We start from the raw sequence: 20,817 nt of genomic DNA, 5'->3' as shown, positions 1-20,817 counted from the left end.
ATTCTACTTTACAAGAATCCCTCCTGTGTTCTCTTAAATTACATTTTCAGAGCTTGCAGAGGTTTGTAATACAAATGTAAAAACACAACAAACCACGAGGCTTTGTGTTTTGAACTGAACTATAGCAGTCAGTAATGACATTTAAAAGCAAATCAGAAATGACAACTGTATCACTGACGTGTAAGAAAATAAAAATCAGAGTCAACAAGAGTTGAAAAGAAACATGTTGCTTCATTCAGAAACATGTTGAAGGAGTGCGAGTTTATGGATACAGGAAACATTTTACACAATTATTATGGAGATCATAACACTTTTTCCAAAAATTGTGATTAAACCTCATATCTTCAGGATTTGGAGGCAAGGAAACCCAAAAGGAGGCTAGCTGAAAACAATTAGATGATGCGTCTCACACTTGAGTAATAGAGACGTTACTTTTTTTTCCCAACCCTGCAGGTCTCAGGTCTCAGTCTGCGTAACACTGAACTGCTCTGGAACATACTGCATGATATTTAAACAGCAGAGTTCGTCTACTATGCGTCTTTGCTCACTTAAAGGGAAAATCCAGGCTCAACTTAACTCACAAGATCTCCCTCAGAGTGATGATGTGAACATGAAAGGTTGGAAACACTCATCTGTGGTGCAGATTTATGACAAAATCCAAATATAATTTACATTTCATCAAGTGTAATACTGTTTTGTTAGCATCTATTTTCATTGTTTCATTGTTATGTAAAAAAAAAAATCAAAACAAGACAATGAATATCAGATCTCAGATCAGTTGACACAACAGGTTTTTGGTGTAGAGTTTCTGCTCTGTGGGTTGAAAGCAGCATGTGAACTGTGTAAACAAGGATTTTCCCTTTAAGTAACAGGGACAGTGTAAATACCCACTTTACAACAGCAGGGACAAAAGTTACTGATTACTGCCAAATCTACTACAAGCGATCATCAACACTGATAAATTTAAACTACAGTCCAGCTTCAAAACATCTCTGGCAACAACAAGCAGAATAATACCTTTTTAACATTCAGTAAAATGTGTGAAGACCCCAGTGTGTCCTGTTAGGCGCTGCTGTTGATAAGTGGTTACTGTAAGATCTTGATTTACTTCAAGTACACTGTGAATTGGACAGGACATTAACTTGTTGCCGTGCCTGTTGCCCTTTTGCAAAAATCAACTAACGTTGTATGCAATTTCAACAGCCAGCTGAAATATCTGAGAACGGGAGCTCTAAGCGAGGGTTGCCAGAGCGGCTGTTAAATTCTCAGCAGGTGGCTGCCGATGGTCCAGATTGTGACACTTTTCAAGCACAATCTACACGTGCCGATGGGTGACGAGCCCTGTTGTTGAATCATAGTCATACCAGGCAGTTCAACGCATTATAATGCACTGTGGCATGGATTTTAAGACATGTATCTGATGCGACAACATTACGAAATCCATAGAAAGTGTGTTGTGATTACAATTGACTCATGATGTGCTTATAATGTCCTGTAATTTATGTCATATCAGCTACATGAGCTACACTTCAAAGCTGTTCTACACTTCAAAGCTGTTCCCAGGGCTTCTTATAGCGCAGAATAACAAAGAAAGACCACCAAGCCAAAACCAAACAATCTTCCGGCTGCACAACAGGACATTATTGGCTGCACTAGCTTCACTTCTCATAAAAACACAGGTGCCTTGCATGGGACTTCAGAGGCACAGCTTATTCAATAAGGCAATATGTACACGTGAACTGTTGTGTATTTTCTCTTGTGTTGTCATCTCATAAATAAAATCTAAAATAATACTGTACATTCTAAGGAAATGATGGCAATCAAGATGGAAATGACGTAAATAAAGAAATTTAAAAAAAGCACCTGTAAATGTACCATTCTAATTAGGCCAAATAATGTAATTTTTTTTGTGTGTACAATACTGAGTTTCTATCAGTATTTGGAAGAGTGGAAAGAGTGATGGTATTCCCATCTATTAGCACAAATAATTAAATATCCTTACCAGGATATTTATCAACACTTTACCTGCCTCCCGCCCACCATGAGAAATAAAACATCTTGCCTACAGAAGGTGGTTGATGTTTGGGGTGGGGAGTGTTGAGGATCACATGTGCAGGTTAGACAAAGGAATTTCAAAGCTGATCAATACTTATTGAGAAGCAGTGTAATAAAATTAAATATAAAAGAATAAGAATCAATGAGTGATGTAATTACACTTATTTGACAAGTGCTCTGTTCCTGAAGCCAGTTAAGAGCTAAACTATTAAAATTAGCCCTGTAGATTAGATTCAGTCTGCAGTTTCTCATATAAAAGTCAATTTAACAAAATGGCTAGTGTAAGTACTGGCAAACTAATTGATCTGTTGTTGGATAATAATAATCTTTTTTAAGCAGTTCTGAAGCTGAACAATGTTTCTTTGCTGAGAAATAAAAACACAAAATGTACATTCTCCTCTTCAAAAAAAAAAGAAACAAAAACAAACATGTCAATAACATATTGTTTCTTCCAAAAATGAATTAGCTATTAGACATACAATACAATTACATAGATACATATTTTCAATACCGCACATTCAATCTGCCAAAAAAGTAATGATTACAAAGCCAACAAAGATGCTGCCATATATATAGAGAGAGATGTGTGTACAATGATTATAGCATTCAAAATTGCACTATGCCTCAATAAATGTAAAATACAGGTTTATGTTCAAGGGAACTGTTACAAAAAAATACTCAAAGTAAATTGGGAATGAGGAATTGCAAATAAGAGGTGCCAATCAGAAACAAGAAGGGCTTACTTTGGTACAAACTCAACATCAACACTCTGCTCTTTTACATAAGAACTAGGCAAATGCATTCTCCACTGCTAATGAAGTACAACAGTCAAGACAGCCGGGCTGTGATTGGATGATTACAAAGCTACAGCTAAAATGTGACTGGATAGTCCGCAGGCCAAAGGGGGAGGGGTTCATAGCCCACGCGCAAGGTTGCGATTGGACAGTTCAAGCAGTTTAATCCGGTGGCTGGCTGCCTCCTCTTAAATGGCCTGCTAACTAACTGTATCTTAAGTCAGTCCACGCTGTGGGGATCTGTATGTATGGGGGAGAGAATACCACTGACTTTGTTGAATACCTCAAAAACTGCAGAAATCGGTTGGTCGATCAATACGTCGGAGAGTAAAGTCAGGCAGTCCGTTCCTTCTGCGTTCATTAGCCCTGCCCTGCTCTATCCTGTCCTCATCACTTTTCATTGAAGTAGTTAACAGCGCAATAAATATACATATTATCATAATAGAAAGCGTTAATGTGGCACAGTTGAAGATAATCATTTAATAATATCATCTCATAAATTATTACCTCCTCAGCTTCTCTCAGTCTGTTTAAAGTGACCGTCACCATTTTGATTCATCTTCACATGACAGGGCAGAGGTCCCCGTGTGCCTCCTCACCTCTTCGCTCAAAGCTTAGAAAGCATTTTTAAAGCCAATTTCTCTCACATTTCTGAGCCTGATGGTTTTGTCGATGACGGAGAACTATCACATGACTGTCGCCCAGCGTATGACTCCGGCTATTTTCCCCCAAACCTGGGGGATGCATTTCCACAGTCGCATAAGCTCTACTCATTGAATGGTACCAAAGTCAATTCAATGTAATAAGAATAATGATTAAAGTCAATCAATATCAAGTCAATCTGAAATCATTTAAAACTCACAGTTTATGCCTACTTACATGCCAATCAGTCTGTTTAAGGAAAAGCTGTCAATCAGAGATCTGTTACATGATTTCCTATTGGGCAAAGAGGTAAACGCTCATGAAGACACGACAGGTAAGGAGGGAGGCTTTAAAAAAAGAAAAGAAAAAAAAAAAGTTTTTTGTTTATAAAAAAATGCAGGTAGGAGACTGCATCGTTCCAGCTCCTTTCCCAACACCTGCAAACATCCTACCCCCTCTCCCGATTTTTCATCAACTCCTTAAATAGCAAGATAACATTTACTCTGCTCACCCTTGAGGACCAAGAGATCACTAATGGCAAATAAATTACTATCATGCAACCATTAGATTTTTTTTTTCTTTCTCCGATTATTTTATGCAGGTGTGTATATGATCTCTCTTTTCACAGATTGCGTCAGTCAGTGTGTGTTGAGGAGCTGTAGCTGCAAGCCCTGCTCCGCTCTACACCAGGTTGTACTCCTTCAGGTTGAGCTGCAGGATGGTGTCTTTGACGGCCGCAAAGACGAAACGGATGTTCTCTGTGTCAGTGGCGCAGGTGAAGTGAGAGTAGATGATCTTGTCGCTGTCTGGATTCAGGTCCACAAACATCTTGAGGATGAACTCTCGCCCTGCTTGGGCGTCCCTCTGCAGACCTGGAGAGGGGAATAATACGGTCTATCAGTACATGTGCTAGTGGTGACGACAACCTAGTCATAAAACATCACGAGGCTTACCAATCATTCAATCTATCAGTGGCTTTTTTTTTTTTCCTGGAAGTTTTTTGGACACTATTGCAAGTAGACCTGTGGAGATGCCTGTGGAATTTTTTTTACAATTATTTTTCTCCTCTTCTCTCTTCTCATAAACTAGCAGTTAAAAATGTATTAAAAAGATGACACTACTTGTTTTAACATTTGTTTACCATGCTGCTGACACCCACCATCATACTCTGGGAAGTAGTCAACCAGATGAGAGTACATGATCTTCTCCTCCAACAGGTCCTTCTTGTTGAGGAACAGAATGACTGAGGAGTTTTGGAACCAGGGGTACGTGATTATCGTCCTAAACAGAGCTTTACTCTCCTCCATCCGGTTCTGCACACAGAGTGTGTGTCAATGTTGTGTGTGTGTGTGTGTGTGTGTGTGTGTGTGTGTAGTGAGGGGGTGAAGACATACAGAAAGAGAGAGGCAGTTAATCACTTAATTAAACCACAGTCTTTCATCCTCATTACGTGAAGATTTTAATAAACGTTTTAGCGTGCCAGTGGGAGAACAATAAAGATGAGATAGAAGGGCAGTCATGTCATTAATTTCTCCTGTGCACTTGATTTCAGTGTTTAATTGAACAAAACAACCTTTTGGGAAAGCAAGCCTCAGACATTATAGCGCTATAGTGTGTTAAACAGAAAGTTTTCTGAAGATTATAACAGCTAATCTAATTGACTCCAGGATAGAGGACATGCAGCTGGTCGGTCTTGTCTTTCTGCAATATGCAGGCTCACAGTAACAATGGAAGAAACAGACACAAGTACAAAAACAGATGACACGCATATGAATGCACACCTGCTCATTAATACACGTTAACAAACTGACACACGCTATATACTCTTAAGAAGGAAATGTGGCCTGAGGCGGTATTCAAAACAGCTGGCTGATCATTTACAAATGCTTTCCAAGGGAAAAAGAAGTGGAGCACTGCCAAGCAGGACAAGAAACTGATTTCCATTGTTTTAAATATGGAAAGCTTTTCAACTTCAGAGACAACTCGTCTTCTCCACGATATGAAATAAAAAAGCTTTTTGAAAGGAGAAATTGTTTTTGTTTGTTAATTTTGTTTGATTTTATTTATGTTTACAATAGTAGATCAATCACCTCATTGTCTGATTCAACCAAAACTTGGTCGTACTCGCTCAGCGCTACCAGAAACATGATGGATGTGACGTTCTCAAAGCAATGGATCCACTTCCTCCTCTCCGACCTCTGACCTCCAACGTCCACCATCCTGTCACAGAAGGTACATCCAGGAAAGAGAAAAGAGTCACTATAAGCCCTCAAAGTGTTAACAAGTTTGTTTGGATCAGCCCATTTTGACCAGTGGTGATTCAAATGTCATGACACATCATTTGAATTTCTACTTTATAAAAACAAATATGCTCAAATCATGAGCAAGAGCAGCAATACCACAATGTAAAAATGCTGCATTACATATTAAGCACATCTTATTACTTTACATCATGCAAAAAAGAGTCAGCCAATCAGAAGAAAGAGTCACTGATATCAATGCGTTCCAAAGACACAACACAGCCCAGTTTTGGTAGAGCACCAGAGACGAGCTTCAAGAGAAGATGTAAATCTATATTGAGATCATTTTTAGTATTTAAAACCACAAAAATATCTTCTTATGGTGGCAAAACTGCAAATAAAACACAGGAAGGGTGTCAAATATGAGACTTTTAAAGGTTCTAAAATAATTTGGAGATCACATGCCAATATCTAATATCTATAGGTGCCTAAACATACTTTGCACCTTTCCACCTATGACATACACAGTATTGCTGTCGTGTGAACATATCATTAAAACATTGGCTTGACTCCCATCTCCTTTTCATTCAATCAGTAGTTCTTGTTGAAGTTTATTATTATATTATCATATAAATGGCTAAAGGACTAAACGTTCCACTGAACATTGTCTGAGCTTTGCTTAATTCCAGAGTTGAAAAGTCTTCAAAAGCGCCATCATATTTTCAGAACCTGAACGTGTGTCCCATCTCACCTGAATATGACACTCTGCAGGTCAAATGGGTATTCAATAATGCCTGTAGTTGGGACTCGAACCCTCAACACATCCTGCTGGGTGGGAAGATAGGACGGTTCAGCGATCCGGTCCAACGCGTTCAGGTAACTAAAGAGACAGGGAATAAAAAATAATCCAGGATTTGTCATCATGGAAACCATCCACAGAATGAGAGTCTAATTTACCTTAAACACATCTAGAAAAGTCTTCCCTGAGATTTCTTATAACCCTGAGTTGATTCGGACGCCTGTATCAAGTGAACGGTTTCTACTCACTATTTCGTGGAGTCGGAGAGCTGGTATTCCCTCCTTCGATCATAACACTCCTGGGTGCCTGGGTCATTCCATAAACTCTTGATTGCGTCGACGTAAGGATTGTCGAACATGTTGACCTTTTCTACGTCCACCTCTCTCACAATGTTGGCGTTACCCTGGTGGAAAACATAACAAGAAATGCCATGATTGACTGAGACTGACATTTATATCAACAGTGCCAAACAATAATACAAACTTAATTCATCAAAAAGTCACTCAATTTCATTTATGTAAAAAAAACAATAAGTGTAGGGGTTGTGCAGTCCTAATTAGTGCTGGTTAATTGTCTCGCTCTCTCACATATTCTATATCCAGAAATTTCCTTGCACCCCCAGGGCTCAGCATGGACCTAATATTTCAAGCTGAAATCCCACTGGTACTATTAAGGGGAAAGTTTTGCCGCCCCAGATTCCTATTAAAACTCTCCTGTGTCCCATGGAAAGAGATCAACATGTGCCTGGATGGCGAAACGGTTTCACATACAGCACTGCACTGGTATTCTTTATAATTAGGATGGGATACTTCATGCTCGCATTGTGTATGTGGCTGAACAGACATGATTAATCCTTTTATACTTATACAAGACAATTCAGCAAAACTGTAACGCTAACATGGCAGAGTAAAACTTTTCTGCCATATTTGTAGCGATGCAGAGCAGGTCAACGTCATACATTTTAATTTATGTTTAATTTTATTTTCACAATCATAAAGTCTATTTGGAAAATTCCCACAAGTGGAGTTAGTAGACACAGTGCATTAGCATAAAGGTTTATTCGCATTTATTATACATGACAGCCACCTATAGAACCCCTACTCAACCAACTCTCATTAACCACACAAGATGCTTAAGTAGACGCACCGTAGGCTAGAATGAAGAATATAGTGATTACAGAACTGGCAGGCAGTACTGGAAAAACATAAGCATAGCAAAAAAAATAAAAATAAATCTGTTTCACTTAAATGATGAAGATTTTCATTAACTAACTCAACCAATGATGATCTACCTGCAGGTCAATAGTAACACTGCACAAACATTTTCTTAACAGGTCACTTCTGACCTTAAACGCCAGCACCAGACGACCAAACATTGTTTTCATCGTGTCTCATGTAATCGAGTCTGCATGATGCCCACTGAGCAAGTTTAGAGACCCAGCAGCTAAACACGACTGAGACATGTGGACGTAGGACATGATGGGATGGTAAGCGTCTGAGGACAGTGACCTATTTAAATGTGTTATAAATCCCACTTTCCTATGATAGTGACATTTACTACAAAAGCCCAGAGAGACAGCGTAAACACGATCGACTGGTTTCACTTCCTTTGTGATGTCAGTAAACTCCTTTGTCAAAGATAAAATACTTCCCATTTTAACCTCGTGTATGAGAGCACAGGGATGTTGGGTACATAGTATGACAGGCATACTATGTATTTTTGTAGTTTTGTTGTTTGTTTTCATATATATAACTCAGATTTCATTACAGATAATTAAGTATGCTGAGTACTGAATGTTTCATGCACACTGGTACACACTAACCTAAAACTGGCTTCTCTAATACATCAGATATGTGCAGTATGAAGAAGAAGGTGGTTAACTGGAGTTACTGTACAATGAAATGCAGGGATTTTAAAAAAAAAAGCACTACATTAAAAACTGTTACTTGTATTTTCTTTTCAAAAATGTGATTATAGCAGCATTTGCTTTACTAAGCCTATGTAGGTAATATATAACAACATTTAAAATTGTGCTAAAGAGGGTGAAACAAAGTGATCTCTTATCACTGTAACTTCACTTTTGGTTTTATTCTTCATGAGCATGCACACAAGGGACGGGAAGCGAAAGCAAGTGTGGAAAAAGATCTTCCACCACAAGCGGAGATGAATGGCCTTTACCAAGCTAACTCCAAGTAGTGGTGTCATTTTAAAGTGTTATCTAAAGCACACATGGCAAACAGGTGTTTGTGATTTGGCTCCTGAGGCTATGCCATATTATATTGTTTACAGTAATAACTGTATAATTTCTATATGATAAACAAAATTAATATAGTGATAATGGAAATATTCCAACTTGTTGACATAATGATGTCATATTGTTATGCTGCGCAACGGTATGATGTGCGTTCTAATTTACACGCGGCAACAACAAGCATGGCTGATAAGTGGAGGAGTTAGGTGTTAAAAGGGGAGTGACTTCAGTCATGTGGAAGTGGCTTGGTCAGAAAAGCGCAGATGATCAATAAACCACAGTAATTTGTTAGTTTTCACTGGATATCTAAAGGAAACGGTTACATTTATATACATATAAAACTATAACACGTATTTTGTTGCAATTATATTTTCTTGCAATTATTAATACACTTTTGGACTGGTTCTTACAGTCTGCGTCTTCACTAGCATGAAGGTGTGCTGTCTTACATTACATTGTATGCCTGAGCAGTAGTTGAAATTCAAACAATATGCAGTAGCATTTGTCATGTGGCACCCTGTTACCTTACAAGGAGCCCTCAATAATCTGCCCTCAAAGAATATTCAGAAATACATACCCAAATACTTATAACTGAACACATCGCACTTAAAAAAATCAACAACATCTGACCTCTAATATAAATTATCACTGAATGCATCAATCAACTCTTCTGAACTGTCCAGTAATACTTAAGCAATGCCTGAAACAGGAATCTAATGCAGCAAATAGGAGCCAGTGGCAACTTGTAGGAAATGATGATGCTCATAAAATGTGACGGTATTAAAGACACTTTTAATATCTACACAATCAATGTGTTATATTCATGTCACTTTGAATAGCATATTTTGTTTTGTACATTATGAATAAAATACTTACTGGCTCTCAGTCCAGGATCTCAAACTAAAATCTACTAAATAGTTCATCAACTCTTCCAAATTAAAATCTCTACAAAACCCGACCAGGCTGTGGCCTGGCACGGAGAAACTCAAGCACCTGGTCAGCTGTCACCTAAAATGGTCTGATTTGTAAAAAAAAAAAAAAAGTGTTGCCAAGGTGATGACTCCTATACTCCCATTTCCTTTCATTCGTCACTCATACAGGGAATAATCTGTGTGTAAGAGGTCACTGTAACAGCTACCAACAGCTTGCTATGACGGCAAGGGTAACTCGGACAAATAAAAAAGGCGAAAGAAGGCCCAGCTGACGTGATAGTTACAGAAACTAAAGGTCAAATTTGGGTGAATAGTGTAGGGCAGGCCTCTCTTATTTGTTTGTATAGATGTATTTGTGTGTGTACATGCACGCATGGATTTGAGTGCACCGAAACAAGCAAACAAATACACACAGGGTATGATGGAGCACTGGCGTGCTTTAAGGACACAGGAAGTGTAAAAAGGACAGGAAATGATTATGGATGGCTGTTCCCCATAAGATAGACGGCACTCTAAAAATATGCAAGCACGCTGTGGCCACTTTGTAGAGTCTCTCTCTCTATTTCTTAAACCATCTGTCACCCTTGACTACCATTGTCCTTTCACTTGGGGAATTTGAAATGGCTCGAGTGATCTCATCTACCTTGTTGTGCTCATATTTGTAGGGGATCTTGAGCGTCTCCATGGCTCGGATCATAGCCTGCATGGCTGTGAAGATGTTCTGATAGACCAGTTTAGTAAAACCCCTTTTGTCCTCGTCGGAGTAACCGGCACCGTGGATAATCCTCATCTGTTTGATGAATGTGCTCTTCCCGCTTTCTCCAGTGCCTGAGAAAGGAGACAGGAAAAGGGGACAAAGAGTTTATTTATTTAGTAGGTTTGTGCTGGGTTTCATTCAGCCAGACAACACATTTAATCTCCTGTGTCAGCATTCATACTCCTTAAATGGACACCCAGTCATTTAAGATTTTTCTGGACCTCCATAGGCAAAAACATGACAAAAGCTGTTTTTATCACAATAAAACAATTACTTAGAAGACAGCCATTAAAATCTCGTTGGAGAGGCTGCTTGGCCAGTCACGGGCCCAAATACAGAATATATTCTGTACTATTTGTCAGTGATGCTTTTTCTACTTTCGATGTGACCATTAGATAAATTTTTAATGTTAGTAGTGCATTATGTTGGATACATCAATGGGGAATTATGTACTGATGATGAGATTCTAGTTATGTGGATATGAAATCCTTATGAGGAAGCAGTTTTCTATTTACACAGCCGCAGACATGGAGAAACACTGGTACTCGTTTTAAGTCACGTTTTTGACCGTGATGAATGTCCAATATTCACTATTTATTTTGCTCTGTTTTGGTCTCCACCAATAGTAGGAGAAAAGGCTGGTCCTATAGAAGATAAATGCAGCATGTTAAGCATTTAGTCAATAACTTTGTCTGTCTGCTATTGGGTACTGAGTATTGTGGGTTTACGTGAACATTTCTGTTCCAACAGCTGTCTGCTGTGTCCATAAGTATTTATCAGAATGGATTTCGGGCCTAGAAAATACAGAAATAAAAGCAGATAGTCATTTGATCGGATGTTAATAAATAAATACTGATTAATACAAATACTGTAATCCCTGAAAATGTAGATTTAATTGTATTTGAGAATTAAAATGATTCTAAAATGTATTCAAAATGTACATGTGTACAAAGATTGTTCTTTAATACAACATGTAGTCTTGGAAAAAACATGTGCGCCCACATTTATACGCACAGATGTACAGTACATGCACACAGACATACAGTGTGTACTCACTTAGTCACACATATAATATTATGTGCTGGCTACTTTCCTCTCAGCCTGTTTGCTTGGTCTGGTGACAGACCAAGAACAACATCTCTCAGTGGTGACAGGAGCTATTTGGGTGTGAAGAAGCAGGGGTGTAGTTTTCTCTTTGGTTCATTGAGAATCTTGGCAGACCAAGTGAGCGGTCTAACTTTACCACACCGCTAACTCCTAAATAACACTGCCAGAAAGGTGTGTGTGTGTGTGTGTGTGTGTGTGTGTGTGTGTGTTTTGCATGTCAGTGGTCAAGAAATGTGTGCAGCAGTCCAGTGCAACTGTCTGTCTCTGTCATACAGCTGCGATTTGAATTGCACATTTTGTCTCTTTAATTTAGTATGTACTGTAGCTACCCTTACAAAGTATGCACTGTCGCATGCAGTATGCATACAATTGGGACATACTTAAGCGGCAACCAACTGCAAAGTCACCCATTGGTTTGTGAACTGTCACTATGAAGCTTTGAGTTCAGAGTTCGGCCGCCACCACCTTGTTATTTCAGAGCGGTTTCTGAGCCAGAGGTGACCATATTTGGACGATTTGGGGAGGAGCGAGCGGTTGATCTGACTTGATCTGACTCCCGCCCACCAATTGTTGAAACTTGACTGCACTACAGGTCTGTCCATCAAACAGACATGCCCCAAAAATCATGGCTTTTTGAGGCCAAGTTTCTAAATAATGGTGGGGTTATTTTCAGATGGACAGAAAACTAATAAGAAAGAGGGACTTTAGCTAACAACACCATTAGAACTTATGGAAAAAAAAATATTGATTTTGTATTTCATGAGAGCCTTTGAATGGTAGTCTATGGAGCCGGAGGCTTTTTTGTAATTTTGGTGGTATTGCAGTTTATGACACTTGGGCACTGGCCTCATTTTATAGACGCAGAAGCTATGGACACTTTTATTAACAGTCAATGAACATACTACTTCATAAAATTCCACCAAAAACTTTGACCCTCTTGGTCATAAACGTTGCAATCGACAGCACAACATCTGAAGTAAAATGATGCGATTTGGAATAAGTATGCTTCCTTTTAATGGCTCTATGGAATGCACAGACTATTGTGTTATCCTTGGTGCACTTTGACATGTTCACCTTTGTTGTGGCAGTGGGTGAGCAAGAGTTTTATGATGAACTATTACATTAACCTCAATGGCAAGTCGCAGTTATTAGAGACCGCAAATAGTGTTAACAAGAATTAAGGCCCCGTGGCATTCACCCTGGAAATAGAGACACTATTTTTTTTAAACAGGCAAAGTGGAACAGTGAGTAATCTCACAAACTTCAATTAACTGTGCCAATGGGTTTTGGCTCTGGGTTGCTCTTGTGTTCTGATCGACCACTGGCTCTTCAAACACAGCACATGTAAGGTACTCACAAGACTATAGTAGTTCATACATGTTACTTTAGGCTACAGAAAAATGGGGTGGCTATACAGCAAGGATCGCCTGACCACATTTTGGTATTAATGGATCGTTTCTATTATACCAACGAGTAGCACTGAAAAAGATAGAGACAGCAAATATGCTATGTCTGAGTGTGCACTGGCCATTAGTGGCTGCTGAGTCACCTTTCAAATCAATGCAGTGTCCCAGGATCAACCCCTGTTTAAGACGGGTGTGTATGAATCAGTATCCCATCTGAGGTCAGTATAGAGTGCCCCAGGACTCCTGAACATAGTTGGACTCAGAGAGGGACAACAAATAAAATAAAAAACACAATCTGGTCTTTGTGTTTCTTTAATTATATGATAATCTGGACATTGGAAACTTGACTGTTAGCTGCCCAATGCTTAAAACATTAAGGTAATCACAACGATTATTACAAAGATGGTTGGTTATTGGCCATCAGACATGTCTTGGAAGTTGTGCATTTCAATAGCTCCTGAATATATCACAGCATCAGTGTCAGCTAGTCTCAGTGTCAGCCTTAATTCTCAGCTTGGCTTCTGACTAGTGTTTAATAAATGTCACCTTTAATTAAGCAGAAGGAACTTATAAAAATAACATGTAAAAATACTGTGGTGTACCAAATACCTCACTAGACCACATTCTCATTCTCTCCAGCAGCATTCACAGTATGAATATTTTTGTTTCTGACAACTAGATAAACAATAATGCAGTAATAAGTTAGAAAAATATGTCGTTCACATCCTGACCATCGTGCCAATATCAAGACCTGATTTATACCAGAAAAATGCTGATACTATGATATGTTACAATGTGACATGACCTCTCATACTGAAACTGAATCCAAGTCCAAATGATAAAAATTCCAGTTTCCTGCATTTTCTGTTGCTGCACTGTTAACTTGGTGGCATTTGTACAAGAATCATATGACATCTCCAGGGCTTCCTTTCACAATTACAACCATGTGTTTGTTAAAGGCTTGTAAAAAGTTGAGGTGGACTTTGTTCAGTTGTAGCCTTGACAAAGTTCCCACAGCTTTCATTTGGCTGATAAAAGCAGCTAATAGTGATTGGGTGGATTAACACTTTTACAAATATTTGTTACAGATGATGTAGAATTTGAGAGTCTAAATTACAAAGTTGCAGACTCTACATGCTGCAATGCTGCAATGATTTTAAAAGTTCAGCTGCGCAAAACTAACAAAGGCTAGCACCTGTTTTTGTGACTAGCGGGGTCTTGATATAATATAAAGTTGTTCATAAGTGTACTGGCTGTCATCCAGCTTCTCTATAGTTCTGTCTGTGTATGTGAATATGCATGTGTAAGTGTGTGGCAACAAAAACTAGGTTCAGTGGTCTCTGGAGGATTGAAGTTAGGCTGTGCCACTTTTGTAATTGAGCAATTTTAAATTAGATGTAGACAAGCCTGATAATTATTCATCTTTAACCCATTTGAGTGTCAACAGATGTTCCAGACCTCAAAGCTAATTCAAGGAGTCAGGTGTGTGGATTTTCATGACCGATTTAATTTAGTTATAAAATTTGTGCTGAATTTGCACAGTAAATATATTCCAGCAAGGCAAAAGTAGCACTAGTATGTCGTACTCATGATCCACAAAATCATTAAGAAAAAATGAATGTAACAGAAAGAACCATGGGAATATTATTTTTAAGGTTATGGTTCTGCAGCTGATTTGTGACTCTTTGATGTCAGAGCATCCTTTAACACAACAAGCAGAGTTCTCATAACATCCCTGCTCGCACCTGCATTATTTGCTTCCACAAAAATGTTCAGTAAGTGTTCAATTGTCCTGTTCCTCCTCCTGCACTATGGTCTCAGTAAGGCAATTTCCAAATAACTTTTGTTGCAACCACAATAAAGTTTAAACTCAATTGTGAAAAAATATTGACGGTTATCTAGAAAGTCCTTGATTTTCACACTGTACGAAAACACTGGTTGCTGGGAAAGTAAAAAGATCTCTCAAAAAACAAAAATTGACACATGGTCAGCAGCATAGTCAGCCAATGTGCTAAAACATACAAAACCACCATGTAGTCATGTTTTTGAACAACAAAAAAATACTCTTAAGAGATTAATTTGAGTATGTATCTTAATCATTGACATTGTTGAAAAACACAGATCTCTATTTCTTTCGAGTCTCCGCTAAGTCTGTCCTACACCTCCATCAGTTCATCTTATACATCTCATGCCTGCACAGTTTTGGAATCTCAGCTAAAGTTATGTCGACACTCTTTGTACCTTCTTTCAACTCTGTCACTTTCCTTTCCCCCAAAGAAGGGACGCACAGTATTGGATTTTTTTTAAACTGATTTTCCAACAAATGGGCAATCATTGTAGTGTTGAAGGAGTGCAATTTGGTTTCTCCTCACACGACCAACACTGAGTAATCATTGCAAATAGCAGCTTGCTTCGCACCCTTTATGAAATGTCCACACTGCAGACATATTGTTGCATCCTCTTTCACGCTCAAGAGACACAAGAGCACCATTGAGCTTTTAGGCCTAATTAAACCATCCTATTCCAACCGGGCTATTCAATTAGCAAAAATTTTAATTTTGGGCTGATGCCGATATTTCATTTTAAACTTTATCAGCCGATGCCAATGACATTACAACATTATCATGCATATGCCAGACCGAATGTCACACTTAAAGAGTTTACTTTAACTAAATTACTTTTCTGTGTTTACTTTTCAGTGAACAATGAAAAGTCCAAGGTGTTCTTGTGGATTATGACAACAATTTTCTTTTGAAAGAATGTGTTCATGTTGATGAATTTCTGGAACAGATAAATTTGACTTGGTTGTGGCTGAGATGTCCATCCTTATGGGACTTCTCCTTTGGTGAACATTGATCTTATAATTAGACTTTTCCCCAAGTCATCTTTCTCTGTGCAGCCTTTTTTATCTAGCATTAAACTGCTCTCCTGCAGCAACAACTCTTTCAAACTGTTACTAGTAAACTATTCATCTGTCATCTATCCAGGTTAAATGAGTGTTAAAGTCAGTGTGTTTCTGTTCTTGGTTTACAACCTTCTAATCAGAGACATAAAGTGGATGGTTGAAACGCTTGCAATGTTCTCATTTATTGTGTTGCGTGTGTTTCATACACAGTCCCTGCGGACACAAAGCAATTAGCCACCTGAAAAGATTTGAAGTGAAGTTTAAAAGCCATGATGATTTGTGAAAAACCCAGTGATGGACATTCTGAGGAATTGAAAAACTTCTAAACTTAACCAGAGTTTTGTGCTGAAGTCTCACAGGACACGAAGAAATGAGTGAGTTTGAAAACCCACAATACACTGAATGAATATGGGTTATTGGAGCCAAATAGAGCGCGCGCGCGCACACACACACACACACACACACACACACCTTCATCTGGTTAACTCGAACACTTGTTGTAGAAGTGGTGGTGTCCATGTGTATTAACACACACAAACAGAAACACACGATTCCACAGTGAATTCAGAGCCCTGTGTGTAAGCTGATACATTCAATGAGTTCTGAATCAAAACGGTTAATTAAGCCATCGTTGGTTTAGAAGCTCAGACATGTGCCTTCTTACTGCATGTATGAATGTCTCTACTTTCCAAAAGGGTTAAAAAGGTCAATTGTCCTGGTTTAGCCTCGACCACATTACATTTCCTGCTTGCACTCCATCTAGCCTCTCCATGCCATCCCTTAAATCTCTCACATGACAACACCAAACAGCAGGAAGGTGTTTATACTGCTGTCCAAAATGTACACAAATTAATGCTTCACAAAGTCAAATCTACTCCCTGTAACTTTATCATGATGGAAAATGTGAGGGGTTTTTTTGTGTTGTAGAGATCCCATATAAAGTTAATCAGTGCAAGAAACGTTTTATTCCACTTAATGGCCCTCACTGTGTTTTCTCGTGCTCTATATAGAAATACATTAATTGTAAGCTTCCTGTCATTAGAGGCACACTACTAAACCACTCTGCAATCTAATAGCCTTCGCTGATAGGACCCACTGATCAGCAGCTGCTACTCAAAAGTAAGTGTTGAATATGAATCATGAATTCTTTGGACTGTGCTGTAAAGTGTTTTGCATCACATAAGGATAGTGACTAATAATTTGATAAATACAATATATTGTGTCATGAGAAATATAGTTAAGTCCTTGATCTTACACGCCATCCCTTTTTTGTTTAGGTCATTGGCTGTTATTGTGTTTACATAATGAGCGAATTGTTGGGTATTAAGAGAGATTAAGGGGCAAAAACAAAGCAATTATTTGTCCATATTTAGTGAGGGTGGTGGCAGTCAGCTCCTCAAATCCTGTTAAGGGGAATTCAGTTCATCATTTGGTGCAAACAGCAGGGCCGAAGGTAAACCTTCCTCACCCAGTCTCTCTTAAACATCCCTCAGGAGGCAAAACTAGGATCCGAGGATCTAAATGGTCAATTTTCTTTCTTTTTCTTTTTTAAATAAGGAACTGAGTGAGGAGTGCACTGGAACAGGAAGAGAGGTTTCTGGCACCACTCTCCAGGACCACAGCCATCACATCTAATGGGCTTTCCACTGAAAATCTAATTAAAAACTGGATGGTAAGTAGATGACTTGTTTTCTTCACATTTCTCCGGTATGACTAATACCCCCCCTCCCTTTCACAACCAAACACTGAAAATGAACAAGTACCAACACTATGACTGAAGTTTGTACACATCAGGGAACTGTAATTCTGAGATTAAATCATGAATCATTGGTGACTGAAAAATTGAGACAAGAAAAGTCAAAGGATCTCTTACCATACTGCAATGTTGGGTTATAGTCACTTTCAGAATGATTTCAAATAAATGAATACTGCATATCGTAATGGCTGCATGAGCATACCATCACATGCAGGTTTCTACCTTATTACAGGACAGCAAGCTTTCCCTACAGACTCGCACCTGTTACATAATCATTGCCAGGGTTGGGTGTAAAGCTGCAAAAGTGTTTTGATTACGCCCAATAAAGCGCAGACTTTGGCCCCGCCAACATTTGACACACTCATAAGCACACCACCTGGACGGGCCCTTTAGGCCTGGCTGCACACGTTGCAGTCAGGCCAGGGAAAGCGTGGCTAGGTAAAAAGGTAATGCCATTAACTAGTAAGCGTTTGTTTCCTCGATACAAACCGTGTCACAGTTATTCAAATCAGGTGGTTTCAACACTGGAAGCCGTACATCTCTTCCCTCTGCTGACCTGTCAATTTGTATACTCGACTTCTAACGCCGAGACATTTCAATCAACCCACTCCCAACTTCACTCAGGTGGGAAGCCCCACATGTAGACCCCCCTCCCGACAAAGGTATTTTGGGTGAGAGAGAGGAATTTGGGCTTTGCATCCCCCCCCCCCCCCACTCCTCTCAGTCCCTTCCCCGTGTAGCCCTGCTGAGCTTACCGAGAAGCAACAGTTTCAGCTCCCGGCGTGAGTCCCTCTTATCCCGGCGGAGCTGCCTTTCGATCTCGTCGTTGATCCTCCTGGCTTCTTTCGCCTCCTCGCTGAGGCAACACGCCATTATGGATTCCAGGGTCATTCTCTCCCCCTTTCTTATTTGAAAAACACGCACACTTTTCCGCTCTCTTACTGATTCATCCAGATTTGAGATTTGGTAAAACAAAAGCAAAAAAAACAAAACAACAGAAGCCTGTGAATGCCAAATAACGCGTGGCCGCCCTTATAATGAGCTTGAACAACGCACAGATTGTGGTGGAAAGGAAAAAGATATTTGAGAAATTATTGACCCCCCTCCCCACCTCCTCCTGTTTCGGTTCGCTTTCTGGGCTTTCCGGCAGCTTCAAAATAGTGTCCAAAGCGGTTTCGGTGGAATATCTGCGCGATCTTAATTGGTATAATCTGCTTTTCCGTTTCAATATGATCAACAGATCATTTTAAGACACATCCTCCTGTGTGATCTCGTTAAGCCTTGTCATCCGTGCCCGGCCAACCTCTTTTCAAAGTCCTCAATGTTGATATTTTTCAATCCACGAAACCCCTTGTGTTCCGGTTACCGTCTGCGGATGAGGGCAAGCAGAAAAACACATGAATAAAGCTGTCCGTTTATTTTCCAATGGCTCGACTCCCGGGCGTGGTGAGGCAGAATATGGCCGACTTTCACTCCAATCCGCTAGGCTGGGATACAGTACAGTTATCTGTGTGCTCAAAAAAACCAAGAAAGCCACACACAACACATCATTTCAGCCGGAGCTCTCGATAACGCGGCGAGAATATATCCCGGTTTGACTAAAAAAAAAAAACAAGCGCTCACTTCCGTGGCTCCGCAGCCGGGGTGGGAAGAAAGGAATAAACACCGTGTGGTTGCCTTTTCCCCCCGGCCAATCTTCTCCTTTTCCTCAATTCTCTTCATGTATTTTTATTACAGAGGCCATCCACTCCTCCGCTGGCAGGCTGACGTCGGCCTCCCATCGACTAGGGGGGGAGGTGGTGGGGGAGTGTCACGTCAAACAAGCTCCACACAAGTGTTTATACCCCAACCTGTGGAATAGAAAATGAATGAACATGCTGAACCCCATATCTCCACGGACAGGAGTGTAACAGTGGGCAACTCCACTTAAATTCAGGTTGTTTTTTTTTGTTTTGTTTTTTTTGTGCTGACTGTGGGAGAAAATGTTTAAGCAGTCTCAGTTATCAATATGTGTAAGTAAAAGCAGTTAAATGGAAAAGTTTTTTTTTTTTTAATCAGGACTTCCTTAAAATACAGTTGTTGTTTTTTTTTATGTAGCCTTTACTAAACTAAAACTAATGCAGTCTCATACATCAATCGTTTACCTTCATGTAGGATGTGATGTTCATGGTTTTGTTCAGGAAGGCGTTGATTCAAGGTTATGACAATTTTGGAGCCTGTAGTTTGTGTTGTGCTGAATACATTTATTTTTTTTAGCCCGTGTCCTAGGCTGCATTACTTTTAGCTAAGTCTACCTAATAAACTGGCCACCGTAGAGTAATACCTCAACATAAAATATTACACTGTGTTAATTTATTGTAATCACTCCCTTGAAACTGTTAGATTTGACTATTTTTACAAATTGGACAGTTGCAGCTGTCTCAGCTCTTCTGAAAATACAAGTCATCTCTTGTATTTTATTGTTTGAATCCGAGGCCATGTTAGAACCGTGTGATGATGCAATTTTGGGACTAAGAAGTGAGCATTGTATCCACCCTGTTTACTTGTTACATGTAAATCGTATGCCTTTAAAAAAAAAAAAGAAGGAGATTTAATCATATTAGGAGTCAATGCATGAGCTGTTTGGGCATTTATTCAGGCCATGAGCAGATTTTTTTTTTTAGACCCTACATGTATACAGTAACGAGATTGAGTTTCAAGCAACATGTTAAAAAAAAGATCCAGAGCCATGACTGTCAAATCATGTTGACCAGCTTTATGTGTCAGTTTTGGTTTAAAAGCTTTTTGTGTTTAAGGCCTGCCTGAAAAGATTCCAGCTTTGTTTCTTGGTGGGTCACATGATAAGTTCCACCTGTATTACTGAATGAACAAATCACTTCTCTGCACTATTCTGCTTTGTTGCTTAGTTTGGAAAATAGCCACATGCTACTATCATTAGCTAAAAACCTTCAAATGGAAAACAGAAGTCTCTGGTAAATGAGCAGAAGGGCATTTCTCCAAAAAGTCTGTGACTTTTTAAAAGCATCATAAAAGATCTGCTGTACAGCACACTTTTAATGCTTTCAACAATCTATGACATAAATCTGAGAGGCAGGCAAATGGGTCCTGCACCATTAAGTCTGAGTTAAAGATTATAGCAAAGTGAAGACACTTATCTTTATGAGCTGCTTTTG

The 20,817-nt window shown here is 39.3% G+C and overlaps 1 protein-coding gene across 1 annotated transcript; it reads right to left on the bottom strand.

Annotated features, from left to right (window-relative positions):
- Positions 1 to 211: 211 nt before the first annotated feature.
- Positions 212 to 19,429, bottom strand: LOC138215839 (guanine nucleotide-binding protein G(q) subunit alpha). Its single transcript, XM_069178265.1, has 7 exons — positions 18,400 to 19,429; positions 10,357 to 10,541; positions 6,779 to 6,933; positions 6,483 to 6,611; positions 5,582 to 5,711; positions 4,651 to 4,804; positions 212 to 4,363 (listed from the first exon to the last, which is right to left on the bottom strand). The coding sequence occupies exons 1-7, from the start codon at positions 18,533 to 18,535 to the stop codon at positions 4,173 to 4,175; spliced, it is 1,080 nt and encodes a 359-aa protein (XP_069034366.1). The 5' UTR covers positions 18,536 to 19,429; the 3' UTR covers positions 212 to 4,172.
- Between the last annotated feature and the right edge of the window lie 1,388 nt (positions 19,430 to 20,817).

This window comes from Embiotoca jacksoni, unplaced genomic scaffold, assembly GCF_022577435.1.
Source record: "Embiotoca jacksoni isolate LCO1_2020_lvr unplaced genomic scaffold, fEmbJac1.0.p SCAF_8, whole genome shotgun sequence".
NCBI classification, from domain to species: domain Eukaryota; kingdom Metazoa; phylum Chordata; class Actinopteri; family Embiotocidae; genus Embiotoca; species Embiotoca jacksoni.
This window is presented reverse-complemented; position numbering and strand designations above follow the sequence as displayed.

Excerpts from the sequence above, each read along its gene's own strand:
- LOC138215839 (XM_069178265.1), bottom strand. The coding sequence starts at position 18,535 with ATGACCCTGGAATCCATAATGGCGTGTTGCCTCAGCGAGGAGGCGAAA. Across the intron at positions 5,712-6,482 it reads CTGCAGAGTGTCATATTCAG|GATGGTGGACGTTGGAGGTC; the intron begins GTGAGATGGGAC and ends CTTCTGTGACAG. Across the intron at positions 4,364-4,650 it reads CTACTTCCCAGAGTATGATG|GTCTGCAGAGGGACGCCCAA; the intron begins GTGGGTGTCAGC and ends TCCCCTCTCCAG.